General features: G+C 43.0%; 1 protein-coding gene across 1 annotated transcript in view; it reads left to right on the top strand.

The window, feature by feature from the left end:
• Positions 1-21,601, top strand: part of LOC8030581 (cytochrome P450 3A14) — a 53,002-nt gene that overhangs the window by 16,199 nt on the left and 15,202 nt on the right. The window contains exons 4-11 of the mRNA XM_040206709.2: positions 397-493; positions 4,115-4,240; positions 10,906-11,143; positions 12,479-12,609; positions 14,103-14,178; positions 15,746-15,815; positions 18,213-18,321; positions 19,324-19,415. Of these exons, the coding sequence (XP_040062643.1) occupies positions 397-493; positions 4,115-4,240; positions 10,906-11,143; positions 12,479-12,609; positions 14,103-14,178; positions 15,746-15,815; positions 18,213-18,321; positions 19,324-19,415 (939 nt within the window). The remainder of the gene's footprint in view (positions 1-396; positions 494-4,114; positions 4,241-10,905; positions 11,144-12,478; positions 12,610-14,102; positions 14,179-15,745; positions 15,816-18,212; positions 18,322-19,323; positions 19,416-21,601) is intronic.

Genomic DNA, 21,601 nt, shown 5'->3' with positions numbered 1-21,601 from the left:
CTTCACACACTTTTTCATCTTTTCTCGGTACGATGCGTTTTCCGAGTCCCTACGTCATGTGTATTGTTCCTTGTAAGTTCTGATAACCAACGTCAGTGCCCTAATTGCCCTATTTTCTTCAGTAGAAGCCCCGATAAGCCTGTATTTTTCCGACCTTTATAGTTTTTATAAAACACCACGAATCTGTAAGAGGCGCAAAATAAAATACCCCTGAATTCAAGAAACAAATTAACCCCAAAACTCTGAACCCTTATTATAACCAAGCATTTAGATGTTCATTAGCAAACAAAATAAACAGATGATCACGATGATATAAAAAATATTGTCACAAATTATAACCATTGCCATGCTCCGCACATGCGTACCTTTCTCGACTCTTTGTCTATGATTTTTCAGCTTCTACAATGGAGATGTTCCAATGCTCGTAGTGCGGGACCTTGAATTTCTCAAGTACGTCTTCGTCAAAAACTTCTCCAATTTCACTGACCGTGGTGTGAGTATTATTTTTGGCACTAACTCCAATACACATTTATATCGTCTTAGTTTTTCCGGAAAGCATAAGGTGTAAATGTGAATATACGGCGGCGAATTTATTCCCCTCAACTTTTCTACACCCGTCTTTGTGCATTTTTCCCGCGTTTTGAGAACCTCGGTAAATCTTTAATAAACAGCTAAAAAGAAAACAGATATGCAAGGAGCACTACCGTTCACAGAAAACACGTTTGTGTTTAGTTCTGGAAAAGCGAATGCAAAAGGCCATATCATACATCCGCTGAGAAGATGGTGGCTGATACCAGGGCTGGGCAGATATACTTCAAAAAGTATTCGGGAATACAAATACTGAGATACGTGTGTTTTAAGACCCAAAATACAAATATTGAAATACATCTGTCTTTTATGCAACGCGATATCCCTGAAATACTTTTGCAAAACCGGTGAGAAAGTATTCCTGAGTACAGGTACGAGATACAGATACATATAGAAAATACATTTGTTCCCGAATGGTATTAGGTGGGGAGGGTTCAGTTCGTGGAGAATATGAATGGTAATTTATGCTCGTGCTATTTTTTTGTGTCATTTTATGCTGTTCCCCTTACCTTGAACTCTATATTTATCATTAATGCCGCTAAAGAGAACATGTCAGCCCCGTTGAGCCAAATAGTTACAGGACGGTAGACTACGTACCATGCTTGACAAAAAACGTCTGCCCGAAATAAACCCTGTTTTGCCATGAGGGCGAATCTTAAACCGTCTTATTATAAGCATCTGATTCACCCATAGCCTAGGCAGATTGGACAACAGGACCGTGCTTTTTCTTCACTCAACTCCTTTAGAGCGTTCGATCTGCTAAATCAGAAAGAGTGGAGGGCTTTGTGAGAGGAGCTGATTTGGTTATTCTAGCCCCTAAGTTTTTCTTAAACAACAGTTTTTTTTAATGTTGGTGACTGGGATTTATTATGTCATAGTTATTATATGTCATATTATGCCATAATATATATTACGAAGCAACTCGCATTAAACAGATGTTGTTTTATTTTAAAATTTATCTTCAAAATGACAACGAACATAACGAGATACCTAAGCCTGGCAAAGTATCGCGATAAAAGCGACACATCTCAAATGTATCTCGCTACTGAGATACAAATATATTTTTCGATCGTATCTCGATACAGAGGTACAGATACTCGAAAATATCTCTAAGATACTATCACAATATATTTGCATTGCGATACTGCCCAGTCCTGTCTGATACCGTAGTTGCAAAGGGCTTGCAGCTTTAATAATTTTGTCGAACTCAAGGTTAAAGCAAATATGTACTGATTGCTTTTTTGTTTAACCTAAAAAATTTGAAGTTTTCGTTTGATAAATTTAGTCACTTCAGGTTGTTTCTATGGACTGCGATGTCGTGAGGACGATATTGTCTTACACTAGAAGCTGGTACATGTTTTCTGCTTCACAAAATTGTCCTCAAATATATTGTTCGACAAATGTATGTTTCAGTCACAGACCGACCTGGTGTATACGAAGAAATTAAACAGCTTTAAAATCTAAAAGCGACCTTTCACATTTCCATAATTATTCCAAGACACGAGCAAATTTTAAAGCTTTTAGCTCCGGATAATGGCGCAAAACGTGTAAGCTAACCTTATGCTACGGCGTACTCATTTCTTGGCTTTACAGTGTAGGTCAGTATAATCCGTTCTTTTTCGTTGAGTAACGCATTAAATTTTTAATTTTATTCACAGCTTACGATAACTTAGCAAGTGAGTAAACTGTTCATATTCAATCATAAATATTTAGTCGTACAAAAGCCACATTTCATTTACTGTAAGATGTACTATCGGGGAAACATGAAATGCGAACAGAGGAGCGCGTGGCTCGCGGTACAGGCTGCGCCACCTGGATGTGAGCCGAGGGGCGAGAGTCTGTGGCCTACTCCAATGTGTTCACGCCCCTCGCTCAGCGCTCCCCAAGCTTCGGCAGCGCGCCTCTTAGTACGCTGAAAGCTATCACCGCTATCTTTGCTGGCTCAGCGCGTGCGGTGCGAAGAAGCTCGCCGCACGCGCCGAGCGAGCAAAAATAGCGCTGATAGCTTTCAGCGCACTGAGACGCGCACTGCCAAAGCTTGGGGAGCGCAGAGCGAAGGGCATGAACACGTCTAAGTAGGCCACGCACCCTCGCCCCTACGCTCACTTCCAAGTGGCGCAGCCTGTACCGCGAGCCACGCGCTCCTCTGTTCGCATTTAATTATTCCCCGTTAGTACATGGGCCAGAGATAAAGGACGCCAGGTCAAATTGCGAGCCATTTCGGAAACAACATGGTACATTTGCCCTGACGTGCGTGCCAGAGCCCGCTTCTTGAGTAACCAATGCGCAGGTCGGAGCAATGCGGAACGCAAGTCGTCTGCTTCTGTTGCAGGGGTTGCGGGGAAGTCAGAACGCCGAGCTCTGATTGGTTCTGAATGAAGGATAGTGGGTACACCTCAAGACAGCTTGCTTGGAGGCCTACCCACTGTCCTTCAATTAGAGCCAATCAGAGCTGGGCGTTTTTTTGTCGTCATCGCAACTCCAGCGCAAGAAGCAGACGACTTACTCTCCGAAAGAACCACGCGTCTGCTAAAGATCCCGAGATTGAAGCTAGCAGCCCCTGTGGCTTTGGCTACAAACAAGCCCGCTGCTTATAAACAGATCAGCGTTTGCCCACACCAAATGTAAGCGCTGCGTGCGCACCTAAACCAGATTCACGTGATGCGAACCGTGTGCACATGCGCCGTGTGAAAATCAACCCCCCCGCGGCGGAGTAATGTCAGAACCGCACGTAGGTGTTTTAGTTCAGGGTGAGAGGTAGTGGACTGAGCTACATTTCGTCTACGGTGTGTACTGTAATGTCAAACAAACTAAACAGCCGAGAGGTGCAATGCTTACACGACTACTTAATTTCGGCCTGGTGAAAATGAGCTTTACATTACTGTCGTCCAGCTTCATTCCCTAACGATTTTGTAAGCAACCCGAAGAACATTAGGCAAAATAACACTAAATACAGATAAGTAAAGCAGGCATTATTCAACAGTTTTTTTTAACCAGTCATCTGATTACTATCAGGCTGTCAGGCTAGAGCAATGAAATTACCATGACAGAGCATTCAAGATGGTGTATGTTTACCATCTCGATGACTTACCCGAGACTGGGGTGAAATCTGAGAAACGTCAAACGTGGAAGAGAAAGAAAAAAAAGAAGGTGACAGCAAGACAGGGTCTCGAAGCCTCGTTCTCTTCCACGTTTGATGTTCTCAAGTTTTCGCCCAAGTCTCGAGTAATTCATCAAGATGGTATGGTAAAGAGATTTCTCACTTGAAGAATAAACAGGCTTTATAGATTTTATTCGGAGACGTGATCAAAATAGTCGATAATTAAAAATGGGGTAAAATCGAATTTATTTGTTTGTTTACACAGTTTACATAACCGCCATCTGTTGAACGAAATGGAGGAGTGGGTAAATGCTGAAAATAAATCGTGTCACCTTTAGGATATCTACGTATTCTTCACTTAAGGTGCTAGGAAATAAAAATAATTACGTGTTTTTTTGTTGTTTTTTTTGTTTTTTTTTTACGCAGGTAACTATAAGGACCGACGAGATGCATCCAGTCGTTGGGCGAGGTTTGATCCACGTGAAGGGCTCCGAGTGGAAGAACATGCGCGCCTGCATCACTTCCGGTTTTTCCGCCCTCAAGCTCAAGCTGGTGAGAGTCGGGCCGATCGGCTGTATGTAGGCCAACGCGCTGTTTACAAAACGAGCCAACACAAGGTGGGAGGGCACTTCGTGTGCGCTGGGGCCACATTCGCGTGAAGTGGAAATTCTGCACATGCTCCCTGTGAATAGTAGCGCCACCCCAGTGGCGTTACGTCGAGGCCTTATGTTGGTGTTCTCTATAGGCCTGTTTACATCAGGTTTCGTGCAGCGTCCCCAGCGACCTCTGTAAGATATGTTTATGTTGCGCCTCGATTCCGCGTCATCGTGCTCATTGAACGGAGGTTCGCGGCGGCTAAGCTGGCACGATGGCAGTGGTCAACGGAAATTTGTGAAAGAAAACAACGAGGACAGAAAATTAAAAACCTGAACGGGAAGCACGGATACCCGAAGGGCATCTCCGGTCGAAAAGGAAACCAAATTAATGAATGGGTATCGCTATAGTGGCAGGAAATGGGATCACAACCGAAATACTGCGTCAAAGTGACGCAGTATTTCGGCTCTTAAGTTAGCAGCTGGCGCCTGTCCGTTTCGTACGCGTCTTTTTTCGTCCTGTATTTTTCGCGCCTTTTCAACTTTTTATCGATATGTGCAAACTAGCCCAACCAAAGTTTTATTCCGATTTTGAAGATGCGACCAGCTACTCGTTTGGCGGGTGGCAGGCGGGTTAGCCATTAGTCAAGGACCACTGGGCGACGCGTACCGCGGCACCACGGTGAAGTCACCTCGCGGCCGTTCTGCTGACGGTCAATGTTGCTCTCCCTCTAGCAGGTAGTTTGGGTTTTGCCGTAGACGCCGGATACCAAACTTTGAACCCTGATATTGCCGCCCGCAGTGCCGAGAAAGCAACGCTCGGTCACGAACTTCTAGAACATTCGCGTTCATTCCGGTTCTGGTTGTACCTTTCGTCCTGTTTTCTTGTTCTCGAAAGTGCCAGTTCATCCTCGCTTCAAGCACGCGACGCTCCAACTTTTTTTGCCGAACTTTCGAGATAGTGACGCACTGTAGATAAGCAGCTGCCCGCGACCTTGTCGAGTCAGTCGTGCTCTCGCTCTCTGTTACGCCGCCGAATCGCCGCCTGCTCTCCTGCTGCCTCGACGCTCTTTTTTTACTTATTTTGTTTGCCACAAGTTCGCCCATTAAACTTTTTTTTCAGTTCACTGTTCATCTTCTCGTCACCTTCTTATGGCTAGTCCAAACAGTTGAGTTTGAGTGTGCTCGGGTGTGTTTTGTTCGGACTTTGTAACCGCTTAACACAAGAGAACCCACATTGAAGGAAGGGTATGTTGTAAATTGAAAAATTAAAACCGACAGGTAGAGCCCAAGGTCCACGAGGGCCTGCGGGAAGCAAAGATCTCACATGCCGAAGACGGCGGCAGCCGACGGGGCCCGGGACCAGCGCGCCAACGCCGGGAACAAAGAGACGCCCGAGTCAATTTAAAGTTCAAGCCACGCTGTTTACTGAAAGGCCCGCAGCACAGCGCCGCACACTGGGGGCAAGGGTGGTCGTGATGGAGGGTGGCGCCATCTGGGTAGTGTAGAGTTCACTAAACAAAATATTAAACACTATAGGGCACATCTCGAATCATGGAAAGCTTTCACAATTTAATGGCGCGCGCCTCCTGCGGAGATTGGTCGCAAGTGCGCCTGCACTGCATTTTCCTGTGGCGAGGAGGAAAGCAGGCGGAAAGGCGGAGACGTTCGCAGACGACCGACGCTTTCGGCGCCTGTTCGCAGCTCGTATTGCACACGGGGCCCATAAACCACGTGACGACGACCGAGCAGTTGTAGACTTTCTGTAATACAGGCTCTCTACTTAACACACTGACACACTGGCGTCATCTAACGCGTAGCCTTGGAACACCTTTGACCTGCGCATGTCAGTAAACGTGACTTCAGAGTTAAGTTTGGGCAGCACACTTTGTTCCCGACGGTTTCGAAGTTTGACTATGTGAACTGAATTACGTTAATGCTCAGTTCATCCAAACAAACAAACATAAAGAAGACAGTGCAACGTAATGTTTTTATTAGACCCCCAAATCGACCTGAAAGTTTTAGAACACGTGAAGCCACCACATCCCTAGAAGGTGCGGGTAAAATTGAATGTCGGTTTGGGAATCGCATTTATCGGCCGTTTTCTCAATAGCTATATCGAATTTAGTGGGTATTTCAAAACCTTAGTTAGTTCAGGACCCTCGAAAAACCACCAGATTTCCCCTCATACCTCGGCCAACCTTGCGTACATTTTAGGGTTCCGTGTTTTCGGCATTTATTTTTCTAAAAATTAGGGGGTTGTATATTCGAGCTTATGTTTTTTAACATTTAATCGGTGTTTTCATTGTCTGCTTTTAACACCAGAGAGAAATCGGTGTGTATCGGGATTCGGAGCACGCTCTTTGCGACCCAAAAGACGCATATCAGAAAACGCACGTTCTACATTTGTTAATCCTTTCTCGGGAACCATACAAATGCAGGGTTCCCTTTAATTGTATTTCCCCCTTGAAAAATCGAAAACTTACGCTCGTGCGACGTCTATTTCCCTATAAAAAATATGATTGAGGCTCGCACCACGCGCCTTTCTGAGCGGAAAAATCTGGAGCACAGAATTCAGCTGAGGCGCCGTGGTGTGACGACGGGTTAGTAAGCTCGTACAATGAGTTATCACCAAAAACAGACGATCTCAGAAACGTCTTTAGTGCACCTTCAATGCCCCCAATGTCTCTCCCGTGTCCTCTTTTCATTCATGTTCCAGGACAATTATGCCTGGCCTAAATTCTTAGAAATCGTCATGCTGGTAAAGATAAGAGAAGGAAACGGGGCAAGGAATCTGTTTTCGATAGGAAGGAACAACCCCAAACACAGCTCAGTTCGGCTGGTGTTCTGTGTCAACAAGAAAAGAAAAGTAGGATAGAAAATGTGCTCCTGTGAAGCTGTTTTTTTGTTTTTGTTTTTCATCAAAGACAATTTAAGTTTTTTTTTTCTTTTTCACCTTTCTAGAAAAGCCGTCTCGGTGGTTATATTTTTTTTTGTGCTTATTTGTATATACCGAAAACACGGAACCCTTTTTTATAGTCCGCGTTATTTCTCAGTATTTGCTGAAACCCTCGCGAGCTGAGGCGCAGTGACAGCTGTGGTGTATAGGTTGTGCTGTCCTTTGGAAACATATTTAAGTGGTCTTTTTCGCTCCGAGGCACACTCCTTAATATTAAAAATGGCGATACCGCCGAGTTCCACGTAAATCCAAGTATGTCATAAGTTTAATTTCATTATTTTGAGTTTCTAATAATTTTTACTTCAAAACATTTACAAGATGTTGGAGGATTAAAAGAAAGCTGTATACTTTCTGGGTGCCTGTGTGATAGTTTTCTACGAAGTGTCTTTATAGTATAATATATAATTAAGGCACGTCGTCTTATAAAAAAAAATAGCATGCTTGCAGCTGTATTTTTTCGCGGACCTCCTTTTATCATGTATTCAACCTCAATCATATTTTTAAGGGTAGCCATGGGAAATTTACGCCGGGCCGGAAGTGGTTAAAGGAATCTACGGCATTTATTTTGCCTGTTAACCAAAATTTTGGTGGTAATCGTTTTGGCTAAAACCCTGTTCAACACATTAATAGAACAAAACAGAAAAAACTCGAACATCTTGAAATTTGAAAGCCCGACGTTTTAAAGCCAGTTTGGCTTCTTGATCACGTGTTACTGTTCACGCCCTTGTCTAGTCTTCCAAAGTGCACGGTGTCAGGCTTTTCAAAGTTCCCAGTGTCTTCGAAAATTAAAATGGCTTTGGCGGTTTAGACAGAGATGGTCCGCTGAAAATAGCGTTGGGCAAGTCGGAACACTCAATCAATCAATCAATCAATTCTTTATTTCACATCAGAAACTGATGTAGGCTGCAGGGGCAAAAAGTCAAAAGTTTGACTTGACAAGGCCTCTGCAGCCTTACAATTGGCACACGGCGACATACTACACATGAAGTAATAATATTAAGTTTTCAGCTTTTAACATTAAGCGAATAAATAAATAAATAAATAAAAAAAAGAACCAGAAGAACAGCATAAGTTAAACACGCTGTTAAAGATAACAAAAAATCATATATATATATATATATACATATATACACATATATATATACATATATACATATGCATATACGCACATATATATACACGCATACATACATACATACGCATCATACACACGCGCATATACACACATATATATAAGGCACATAGCATATTTAGGTACATGACAGGACTAGAAATAATAATCATACTACCTCAAGGATAACTGAAACATACAGAACACACGACCTCACAATACAAGCGAAATTTTAATACAGGAAAAAATTTCTAATTGTACTAAGATTCAGTCTCTCGATATTTGTTAAATTATGCTTCTGAAGTTTATTTAGAATAAATGGAAGATTATACCTTAGCATTTGGAAACCGTAATTTGTGCGATTTGTTGGCATTTTCCAATGCTCCCCCTCACGAACGTCATATACCCGGATATTTGGTGTTAGGTTTGAGATATGCGCAAGGAAAGGCTCGTTAGAACGGAGGGCTGATCTATATCGTGTTAGTAAAGTATACTCATATAGATTAGGGACAGTTATTAGACGTAGTTCTTTAAATAATGGGGGTGTATGTGTATCGAAAGGAACATTGAGTATTGTGCGAACAGCCGTCTTTTCAAGAAGGTGTAATTTGTTAACATTTGACAGAGATGTGGTACACCACACTAAATTACAGTAGTTCAAATGGGGTAAAAAAAGGGCCCTGTATATAAGCATTTTTATGTGACGAGGCAATAAATTTCTAAATTGACATAATTTCCCAAGCACTCTTGATAGTTTTTTAACAACATTATTAACGTGATAATCCCAAGACATCTGTTCATTAAAATACACTCCGAGCGTTTTGACGTTCGGCACCATTTCTATGACGGAGGGGCCCAAGATGATATTAAAAGAAAAAGAAACATGTCTATTCTTGGGTTTGAAAAGGACAGCCTTGCTTTTGGTAGTGTTAATTATTAGTGAGTTAACTTCACTCCAATCATACAGTTTCTCTAGTGAGGCATTCGTTTCTTTAACAAGGTCTTCTATCTCTGTACCTGAAAAAAATAGACTGGTATCATCGGCATAAATGATGAAGGATGGGGCTTTGCTGATATTAACAATATCGTTTATGTATAGATTAAATAACAAAGGACCTAAAATGCTACCTTGTGGTACTCCAGCTCTAATGGGTAGGACAGAAGAACTCTGTCCATTTATTACGACATATTGCTGGCGAAATTTAAAGTACGATTGTAAAAGGTTTAAAGGTACACCGCGAATTCCATAGCGATCGAGTTTTTTTTATTAGGGTAGTATGGTCAATACGGTCGAACGCCTTCGAAAAATCAATGAAGACGCCTAAAGTTAACTTTTTTTCTTCAAACGACTTTAAAATTAACTCCTTCTGCTCTAGCAAAGCGAACTCCGTTGATCGACCTCTGCGAAAGCCGTACTGTGAGTCAGAAATTAATGAAAATTTAGTGCAGAAACTCGTCACTCTATTGTGAATAATCTTTTCAAGACATTTCGAAAACACAGGTAATATTGATATTGGCCTATAATTCGAAAATTCATTTTTGTTCCCTCCTTTAAACAAAACAATGACTTTTGCAGTTTGCATCTTTTTAGGAAAAATACCACTGGACAATGAGAAGTTCATAATGTGTGTTAACACAGGTAATAGAACGTCCAAAACATGCTTAATTGGTTTCATCTGCAAATCGTCTATATCACAGGAGTTGCTATTTTTAAGAGATGACATAATTAAAGTTATTTCATTTTGATCAGTTGGAAAGAAAACTGCGCTGTGTTCGTTTCTAGGCTTCATATACGTCATTGATGAAGGTATATGTATGCTACTAACAAGGTTAGTTAAATAACAATTGAAAGCTTCAGCGAGAGCTTTTCCTTGCAATGTTACCCCATCTCGTTGTATTACGTGTATAGCTGGTTTAGAGGGACAACGTTTTAATACTTCATTTAGTCGTTTCCATACCACATCTGTTCTATCCATGCATGACTCGTTGAATAAATTATTAAGGTAGGTTTGTTTTGCCTGACGTAGAGCATTGTTCAATGTATTTCTAAATTGCGTGACCTTTCGTTAGGCATCTACCTGACTAGCAAATATTAAAATAGAATAGAAAAGCGTCTAACCATCGGGTGCTTAGAGTTCTTTTTTCTTTACTATTCTCATAATTTCTAACCAGGTAGATGTCTACAGAAAGGTAGACGTTTAAGACAATTATAGAAACATCTAACTTGGTAACCCAAAGTGCAAGTCACCGTACATGTATTGCTGTTTTTGTCTGAGAGCTTGAGAGGCACCATGGCAGACAGCGCTGAAAACGTTTACACTACATGTGACGTCACCCCACTGGAGATGGCGTGAAAATTTCAATGTTGATTTTTGGCATCAAATTCATTCGCCGTTCTCTCAGTGGCAATATTGAATATTGAGATTTTTAACATTATGCAAGGAAAAACGAGGCCTCAGTATTCCGGATATAAATGTCGTTTAGGCAGATTAAAAAAAAAACGCCAGAGCTTCAGTTCATAAGCTTGATTCTGTTTTTGACTCCGTGTGCGCAGATGATGGATCACTTCGCTAAAGTTGGCGACGTGTTCATGGACGTGCTCGGCGAGATAGCCGACCAGGGCAAAGAGGTAAACATGCTGGAGCCGTTCCAGGGCCTTACGATGGACTACATCGGTCGTGCAGCGTTCGGGATTGACAACAGTTTTCAGAGGGACCTGAAGAATCCATTTCTTATCACGGCGCAGCGAGCAATAAGGGAAATCATGACCGGACCCTTTCACGTGCTGGCCCGTAAGTTATTTTGTCTTTGTTTTTTTTAAAGAGGTAGCTTCATATAGAAACTCTCATGGGCACCGCTTGCTAATGTTGGCATTGGTCGTACCGGAGGAAAGCGATAGAAGATTGCGTGATCTGCGGGAAGCCGTTAGTTTGATAGCGCGCGAGACCATTGAACACCGCGTAATAGAAGACGAGTAGGCTGTGTAACGAAACGGCCACAAATTTTAGGCGTGATAATGCCTGCGTGCCGAGTCTAGCGAAATAAAGCGCATCTACCACATGTAACAAATCGTTTTTGATATAACGATAATAATTGAATAAAACGCGTACGAGTATGGAGTATAAAGCATTTATTTCTTAGTCACGAGATCAAATTAGCAAAACAAATATTAAACATGAGGTCAACTTACACTACTGAATGATACACAGGGAAACCGAACGAAACAAATGTCAAGACACAACACAAGCGTATTCAATCAGAAGTCACACAGGCAATATCGAAACAAGTGTAGATCGAAACGCGAAACACATTTGACCTTCGGAGGCGAAACTCATCGATTGCAGATGCGATTGATTATAAGACGACGGTAAAAGATACATGAAATATATCGTACCAGCGTTTCAGCGGTCATGTGGCCTCGCGCCTCCCCGAGCGCTGACCGACGGGTATTGCACTGACTCCGGGATCGGCTATACAGTTCACGACTCTGCGATGAACAACCACCTCCTCAAGCGCCGACGATAGTTCAGTGAGTATAATATTTAAAAAAAAGTTCCCATGCGTTAGGGCCGCTTCAAAACGGTGGGGTATTGATGCGTGCATCGGTCGTCCCGGTTGGTGGTCCCGATAGACCAATACCGCTGGAGACGCCTTGATACGCAGAAAGCAGCAGCAAGACATTGCCTGTACGGTCTGTACCTAGTTCTTTTCTAGCTTACTTCGCAGGAAACCACCAGAATAGCGTAATGTATAAAAATAAGTAAAGTTCGCAAGCACTTCAGAAACTTCTACTCGTCCCGGGAAAACGAAGGCCCATAACCTTTCGTCTGCCTTCGCTTTCTTTTTTCTTGTCGCTCACTTGTTATTTCTCTCGGGACAACCGATGCCAACGGTCAGAATTTGCCGCTTACTGTTCCCGGCTTTTTTTTTTTTTTCCGCTTTGCGCTTTCCTTTTTTTTCCTTCCCCTTTCTCGGCTTTACCTCCCTTTGGTGTCGCGTATTCAACTCTGAGCAGTATGGTCACCCTATGCTTGATGGACTTTTGAAAAAAAAAAAATATTGCAAATCGACAGTTCAAAAATTTAAGTATAGCAAAAGTTGGCCTTTGTATGTTTTCTATTTTTCAGAGTGCACAACTTCGTTTGGCGTTCTGGCTGCTCCAATTTTTTGGCTGAGCCGAATATTTGGGACTTTCTCATATAAGGATTTCGGTGAAGAGACGGCGAAGGTCATTGAGCTCCGTAAAAAACACCCAGAGGTTGGTTTGCTTGTTTTTAAGCATTATATCATGATTACTAATTGTGAGAAGTTATCAAATCTTACCCTAAAAGACAAAACAAAAATCTCCTGGAAACCTCAGTGGCTTCCAAGTGGTTTATTATCAGGTTCTTCTTGTAACTTCATACTAAAACTTTTTTTATTCAATTCACGGTAACAAGACACAGTAACAATACTATTTTATACTGTTGGACCTGCTGTACGTCATAGGGCTGTTATGTAGGAAACGACCGATACCAGAAAGCGACCGACATGACAAAAGCGGCCTGAAAGTAACGTCATCAAAATAATGTTATCACCGCCACGTGAACGCAAGACGTGACGTGAACCTTCTTGTCACATGACTTGGTCATGTGACGACAGTTAACTACATTCGGCGAGCTTTTTCTCGCCGTTTAATTGAGCATTTAGTTGATTTGATATATCTCGAACTTTGTTGCTGTTGCAATAGTGACACAGGTGCAGCAGGGCTCCATTGGCTGGCGTAAGCGATGATGTGATCGTAGCGCCAACCAATGGTGTCCTATCGCTGGAAGTTGCCGTTTGAGTCTTGATACACAAATGATTTCACGAAGAGTTACAAACTTCACAACGTCTGCTTCACTGTTTTATCAGGTATGACCCAAAGTACTACTGTAAAGGTTTCCTTTAACGCTATAGTTATTATCTGTTACGATGTCGGTTCGCATTTTGCGTCAAGTTAAGAACGAGGCACGCGTGTCAGTTGGGCTATTCGTTTTAACCAAATTGAGAATTCGACGTGATGGCTTCAACTTGATGGAGCCATTTTTCAATATTGTAATCTAACTGTATGTCTACCTAATAACGGAAAGGGGCAGTAGTATCTAAACGATGAGGTCTGAAAACTGAATTAACAAAATGCTATGAGCTTTTAGTGCAAATAGGGTTAGTAAGACCGTTAGGTTACTCGCTTACAAATATAGGCGTACCAACTCCTTCAATCACTATAGAGTACCGCTTATAAATCATCCCATCAGGCGAATTTCAATGTTTTCTTTTTAATCTGTGATTTTTTTTTTTGTTTTTTTCAGCTGTTCCAGGGCGCATTTTTGTTTTTCTGAGGGGGGGGGGAGGGACTGAAACAAGGGTTTGATATGGCTGCCTATTGTAAAATCTAGATTCAATAAATTATTTAGGGCTAACGAATGATTAAACAAAATGAAAAAAAAAATCTTATTTCACTCGACTCGATTCGAGACCCCGTCAAGCAGCACTGGCGATCGCCATTTATTGGGGCAAAAAGCGTCCGATTGAAATCGAGCCCCCGCCTACCGCTGACGAAGCCGTCGTCTTCCGATACATGCTCAGGGTGCGTGGTGCAAAAACTACGGCCAGACTCAGATCATTGGCGCAGCAGCTGCTTAAATAACGCGCACTTAAAAAAAAAAAAGAAGGTTTAACGGGAAACGAGTTGTTACGTCTGCGTTTACTTCTTGAATTCTCTCTATTTAGCTGCGAAGGAACGACATGCTGCAGAATCTCATCGACGCGGAGTACGAGGAGCTGGCATCGACGCGGGCATCCTCGGGTGAGGAAACAAAAGGCGCTGTGAAAGATACGTGCTAACGACTGCAGCTTTATATATATATATATATATAGATAGATATATTGTAAACGACTTAATTTTTGGCGAATTTCGCCCATCGCTCACAATTCTGGACAAATAGGTCACGCGAACGATTCTGGCAAAATGTAAAGACATTAGAATCTATATCGAGATTCCAACGCGTCGCGAAAATTAGAATCCGCGAGAATTATTTCAAAACTTCAGCTTTGATTTAAATCGCGGAATATTGAGCCCGCGAAAAATAATTCGTTTACAGTATATAGTACCATATTTTTTATCGGTTACGTCTATTTCGGAACGTTACAATCTCGCTACAATGTTGTTGTTTTTTTGTTTTGTTTTTTCTTGTCACTAATAGCTTAAGAAACGCGGGATGATCCTTATTATTCTTATATTTCTGTTGTTTAGTTTTCTTACCGGCTAATGTCGCGTTCTCACTACCTCCATAACGATAATAAGACTCCCGGGATTCGCCGCGCATTGCTCTTGTCAAGCCGTTGCTCACTATAACCTTACATTCCCGATTCCTGGCATCGTATCTGAACCGCTACCACCATACGTGCGGGCGGAGTCTGAGGTTTCGGCGATGCGTACACTAGTTTTCACGGGGGGAAAAAGAAAAGAATTGGCGGGCTGAGACGTGCCGTCGAATGCCAGTAATTTGCAATAGCACGTGATTGAATTCATAAGATGGGGCTTGTTTGTGTCTGGTCGCACCATAGGCGGAAGGGGGGGGGGGGGGGGGGGTACAATCAGTGTAGTAACACTCCCTCCACCCCCTTCACCTCTGCACCCCTCCTTCTAACGGTACGACCAATGCGAGTGGTTTCCGTGAAAAAGCCATGTCTTTAAAACAATAGTGGTAAAGGGAGGAGGGGATCAACATTTCCTAGAATCGACACCTCTTACGCAACAGGGCCGTTGTGCTAGTCTTTACGTGACCTACCGCGAAGGCCAGCACGGTGCATGGGTTGGGCACGTGTGCTGCATCTACATTCGGCTAGGATCGTGCACAGTCAACGAAGACAAAGAGTGTTCTAGCGGCACGATGACGTAGCACTTGTCTCGAATCCTTGTCCCCCTCCGTGACCTCTGGTGGGTGACACGACAAAATCCAGCACTCGCGCCTTGTTGCCCAGGAGAGAGGTTAGGGTGGGTTCAATACCGCTTAGAAGGACAGGCCTGCTCGTGACGTCATCATTGGTGGGTCCCCGACTTGCCCCAAGCGGCAAACACGCTGAAGTTTGACGAGAGTAGCCGCAAAGCGGAAAGCGACTCCGTTCTGGCGTCGACTAGTACTAGCGTCGCGCTCGTTGAAAAGTACGCAACCCACAATTATCCTGGTCTTGCGTAAATATCCCGCTATTATGTTCAGAGCATTGCTTTCGAATAATGTTTGCTTGTTTTGCTAAGCCCTGTTCGCCCCAATTCTTTTTTTATTTATTTTTTTTATTTAACCACTATTGTGTCATTAGGCTTGAAAATGAGAGGCGATAAAAAGTGACTTCAGTTTAATTCCACTTGGCAGGTGTTAGCAAGACCAGAGCATTGTCTTCGGAAGAAGTAATCATGAATACAACTATACTATTTCTTGGAGGGTGAGCTTCATTCACTTGTTCGTTTGATTTCGTTAACGCGTTTGATCTGTGTAAGGTTTGGTTATCAAAAGAAGATTCGCTATGAGCTCTGAAGTTTACAACATTTTGTGTACGTGTCATACAAGAAACTGACCTTCGAGCATGCAGTGTCATCTTCATGTTTGGTGACACTTCCTTCTTTATGGTGTGACTTTGAGGAGAAGTTATGTATAAAACTTCATTACAACTAAACTAAGACAATAAAAACTTCAGAAAAATTTCACCCGTATGTTAGAACAACGATTCTTAGTTTGATACGTTATTTACAAAAACGACTAGCCATTTAATACCTCATAGGACCTTGTGCAATACAAAGGCATTCACAATAGTTATTTATGTTCTGTAAAAATAGTCTGATATATCAAAGTATGCCAGTGAGCAGGTTAAATTGGCCAATACACAAACATTAAACAGATACACTACCCTAGGTAATAAACGCTCATAGGCGACCTAGTATATACACTGCGTTTTACGATTTTAAGAGCTCAAGTAAGAACAAGAATTCATTGTCTAATCTCGATCATTTGCATCTGGCGACCAAGCAATCCTGAGATATTTGTAGCGTAACCAGCCCAGAGTAATCTTATGCTGCCGATGAATCTCGTGACTGTAACTATATAGCTGAAGGCTCTCTCAATTTGGACAAAAACCTTCCCGAAATTCCCTATCACGATGGAGTCCAATAACTTCAAGTTTTTTCTTCTTGTCCGCACGGCTAGTATTACATTTTGGGGGAGACTGAGCCTTCTGTTATACGCAGTTTATTTTTGCAGTGAAAACATCCTTGTACACATTTTCCCAGACACTCGGTATAAAGCAGGCTCCCTTTGAGGCTTTTTGTTTTTTTTTAAATATAATATAGCCATTCTTTGGGGTGTCTCCCTATTGAAAAAACCAGCTTAAGCTGGTCCCAGCTTCAAGCTGGGTTATTGCCCCAGCATGCCCAGCTTGGCATGCTGGTCATGCTGGTTGATCTGGTCATACTGGTCATGATGGTTGATCTGGTCCCAGCTTCAAGCTGGGTTATTGCCCCAGCATGCCCAGTTTGGCATGCTGGTCATGCTGTTAAACTGGTCATGCTGGTGAACTTCCCAACCAGTTTAACCTGTTTAAATTAATACACAGAATAAAAAAGCCAAGCTCGTCAGAAAAGCCAACTCGGCATCCAATTTATTATTTTCGTACTTGCGGCAGCCTCACATGAACTCAAATGCTACACATCCTCGGCGCTGACACAGTACTAACCGACGCACAGATTCTCGGTGCAAATTGTCTACAATGTTAATAAAACCAGATTGCTTATCTCTCAACACGAAAAAAATACTAGACACAGGCCAAAAACAGGCAATAGCAGACGAAAATACTACACGGACGAGAGAAGCGAACCTGGGTCCCGCCAGCGATGGGGGCGAAGCGGCAACTTGCGTGGTCGGCAGAGGCGAGGAAATCCGTGTGGCTTGGATGGCATTGGCGATACTCCTCGGCACCGCCGTCATTCTTGGGCACACACACGTTCGAAGACACGAAGCGACGCCGCAGTCGGGACGTCTGACATCTTCCCGCACTGAACGGACTGCCGCTCGCTGTCTTCTCAAAACCCGCTTCGCTTGCACCGTCGTTCAACTAGTCTCCAAACAACGCGCACACAGCCGTCCCTTCGATCTGCCCTCTGCCCAAGCTATCCAAACGCGTCTTCGATTCTCCGTTTCTACCACTCTCTCTCTCTCTCTCTCTTTTCTCGCACACAAAGGTAGCTTGCAGCGCGCCTGACGCGCCCGGTGGTCTACCAAAAACGAGAGGACAAAGAACAGGACGTGGCCTCGTTCCAGCAGCCGACCTTGTCGCGCGCGCTCCCAGCAATGCCAGTTCGGCTATCTCTAGCCGACCTTGGCGTGCGCGCTCCCAGCATGACCAGCTTGACCACCACGATTATTATTTCGACCAGATTCACCAGCTTGTCTCCCAGCATGACCAGCTCGTCTCCCAGCTTGACCACATTGGCTCCATGGAAAACCAGTTTGACCAGTTAAGACCAGACTGGCTCCCAGCTACACCAGATTGAATCTAAAACCAGATTCGAGTGAGACCATGCTGGTTTTTACTTAGACCAGACTGACCAGCTTAAATTCCAGCTTGCCCAGCTTAAACCAGCTTGATTGCCAGCTAAACCAGTTTAATTACCACATTGACCAGTTTGACCACCTTGATTACCAGCTTGACCACCTTAATTACCAGCTTGACCAGTTTGATTTTCATGCTGGTTTTTCCAATAGGGCTGTGAAGGCCCATAACAACCTTTGCTCAAATATAAGAATATTTTGAGATTCTAATACTGATGCACGGTTATGTCACTTGCAGCTTTGAGACAAGTGCAACCGCACTGTCTTTCATTACGTACGCTCTCGGCAAGCACCCGGATGTTCAGGAGAGGGTTAGGCAGGAAGTCAAGGAGGCGCTCAACGAGGGTGTAAGTTTTATTCACACGGAATGTGCTTGTACGTCGGTTTTCTATGAAAACAATGTAACGTTCGACCATCCCTTTCGACAGTTATGCGTGTGTTAGAGCTACATAGCACATATAGGCACCATGGGGGCCATTTCAAAAACACGACTGCAAGAATACTCCCAAAGGGAACTAAGCCCGAGACTAAGTGGTTCCCAGCCAGATATGTACTACACTGGCTAGGCTAACCAGAGCAGGGGTGTGAGGACGGCTAACGGTTGGTTTATAAAGTCAAAATTTAGCACTAACTTTGATCACGCTGACTCAAAATGGGGAGCACAGAATGTGCTCGGCTAGCATAGGCATGAAGTGTGTGGGTTGGGCATGCTGTCCGTGCGTGATGGGGAGTAGGGCTGACGTGGGAGGGTTAGTGCCACCACACATTTCATACGTATAGGTAACTCTACACAATCCGTGTCCCCCGGTTTTTGTCAGAACGATCAAGCTAGAATAAATTTGTATTCAAGCCGAATCTTTAATAGAGTATTTTCTCTCAGTGTTCAGAGCATTATGAGGAACTGGATATATAAAGTTAATTTGGAATGGACTCATCTCGAAGCCAACCACGTTGTCGAGAATGAAGGCCATAATCGGTGAACCGAACAGAGGGAAAATAACTATTTGAGACTTCTCGCAATATGGAAATACCCAACTTTATGTTTGGACAAATAACTAACAACAAAAATTAAATAAGGATGGACTAACATTCTTAACTTGATCCGTGTACACTCAAAACAAGTAGACCTTAGAAACAGTTTCTGAGGTCTACTTGTTTTGAGTGTACATGGATCAAGTTAAGAATGTTAGTCCATCCTTATTTAATTTTTATTAAGTTAGTTATTGAGGTTTAAAAATGTGCGAGTAAATATTGTTTGTACCCTTTTATCATAACAAAAATTAAAATGTGTTTTTGCTAATGGGATTTGTACTTACGGGGGGTTTTGTTAATGGAATTCGTACTCACAGGGGTCGCTGGACTACGAGACAGTCACAAAAAGACTAAAGTACGTCACGCAGGTTATCGACGAGGCAATGCGGATATGGCCACCCGGTCTCACGTGAGTGCAGAAGTGCTTTTATTATAGTGAAAAAGCAAAAATAATTTGTCATTTGCTTTTATATGAAGTGTTTTGCAGCTTTCGTCTTTTTTGTTAACTTGAAAATAAAGCCCAATTAAATTACAAGACTAAATTTTTTTTTCGATTTCATTGCTCAGGGTTGAAAATCTTTATCACTTTTGCTATAGGCATAATTTTTTTTCGCTTTAACACTAATTACCTAAATATTTACAGCCCTTTTGAAACCCAATTGTCTTACAGAAAGCGTTCAGTAAACCAAAGACGGTTGAAGGTTTTCAGCCGTAGTTCTTTTCCTGGTCAATTCGGCGTTTCAACTTTAAGTTCAAATTGAGAAACGACAAAAAAAAAAAAAAAACGAAGTGGTGACTAGCGATGCAGGAGAGTGGTTTAGTGCATAACAAGAACATAAACAAAGTATTATACTGAACTTTCGTATGCATCCATGCAGTCTTTAAGTAAACCCTTCCTACTCTCTGATGAGCTGGTAAAGATTGGCTAAATTCGGCTGCGTCCTAACAATTACGTGTTGAACTATAGGAAGCTGCGAACGAAGCCAGTTTGTTGACCCAACACCTCCTTGCCGCAATGCTGAAGCTTCAACGTCACTTTGAGAGGCAAACGCACGGTGTGGATTGGAGACGAATATCGCGTATGCTTTCTGCTGAAGCTTGTCCAATTCTTGAGGACTTAAGTTCCGACTGAAAGGTGACGTCGTGTGCAATTCATTCCCTGCGCTTGCCTTTTTACGTGGCGTAGAAACTTCAGTCATCCGGCCTTGTTGTTGAAGTGGTGTGGTTGACCTCCATGTTAAGATGTTCTGAGACGCTGTTCGGGTCTGAACAAAATCCGTGTAAATAAACCAATGAACGGAGTGCACTTAAAGTTTCCACGAGGGTGTCTTCAGGTGGTTCATTTGTCATACACATATTTTATAAGTGTAGGTTTTAGAGAGAAAAAAATGAGCCTACAAAATCTGATTTTTGTGTCGAAGAAAGGAAAACGAAAAAAAAAAAAGGAACCTTCTGGTTGACGCTTCCACTCGCAGATCGCGTTACACACACTCGGATTTGCTGGACCCGCTTTCAAATATTCATCTAAAAAAATGCTTTGATTTTTTTTATTATATTGTGTAATTTTTGAGTAGCAGTGTCAACCAGAATGATTTTGCTGTATTTCTTTGCATAAAATGAAAATGTTTTTGAGGCTGCCTTTTCTTTTTTTCTTTATATAGCATATTCTCGTAAAACTTGTGTACGATAAACGCATCACTTAAAAACACCATTGTGGAAACTTTTAATGTCCACTGCTCATTGGCTTATTTATACAATTTTTTTACACCCGAATCCTCGTGAACACCTTGAGATCACGGCTCCGCATCACGCCAAACATACACGACCCGGGGAAAGCTGAACACAGCAAGAAGCAATTTCGATATCTGGGAACAAAAGAGGAACATGGACGTGGGCGTACCAACCGGGGGGCAATGGGGGCGCTCGCCCCCAGTTCTTAAAGTGTGTGGGGGGGGGGGGGGGGGAGGAGGAAGGGGGCAAGGCATGTGTCTTGCGCCCCCCCCCCCCCCCTGAAACAGCCGCCACTAGGCAGGGGGGGGGGGGGCGCCCGAGAGATAGCAAGGGCCGGCAGCGCCCAAGAGACACCAAGGGCACCGCTCTGGTTCGCCCCTTCACTCACAAACAAGTTGGTACGCCACTGACATGAACGCCAATTTATTTTAGAGTCTTTCCATTTTTTTTCGTCATTTGTCGATTACGCTTTCAGGCTTACGGTTTGTTTCATAAATTTGTGTCTTCTGCTCGAGTGCGTAGCTTTTCTCGTAACAGCTTACGACGAGTGAAATATTCTCGTAAACTGGCGCCAACTGTCAGGTAACTCTCAGGTAGGTTGGGTATAAATATTTTATATTTTCACGCACCATATCTCCGCCGTGGGATAGATATAGTCAACAATAATGTTAGGAACAACCATTTCTCATGGAGCGTGCGTAGATTTCATCTCGCAGATACTGCACGAACTTCAGCTTAGTTTAGGCCCTACCAGGGCTATTTGACAGATGGCGGCAGTATACTAGTGGTTTGCTCGTTGAAAGAGTTTACAAGTGAATGCAGTGCCCTCGAGCGTACCCAAACGCAGATATCTCAACCAGCCTT

This window comes from Ixodes scapularis, unplaced genomic scaffold (genome assembly GCF_016920785.2).
Source record: "Ixodes scapularis isolate PalLabHiFi unplaced genomic scaffold, ASM1692078v2 PGA_scaffold6__148_contigs__length_123643588, whole genome shotgun sequence".
Classification (NCBI taxonomy): domain Eukaryota; kingdom Metazoa; phylum Arthropoda; class Arachnida; order Ixodida; family Ixodidae; genus Ixodes; species Ixodes scapularis.
This window is presented reverse-complemented; position numbering and strand designations above follow the sequence as displayed.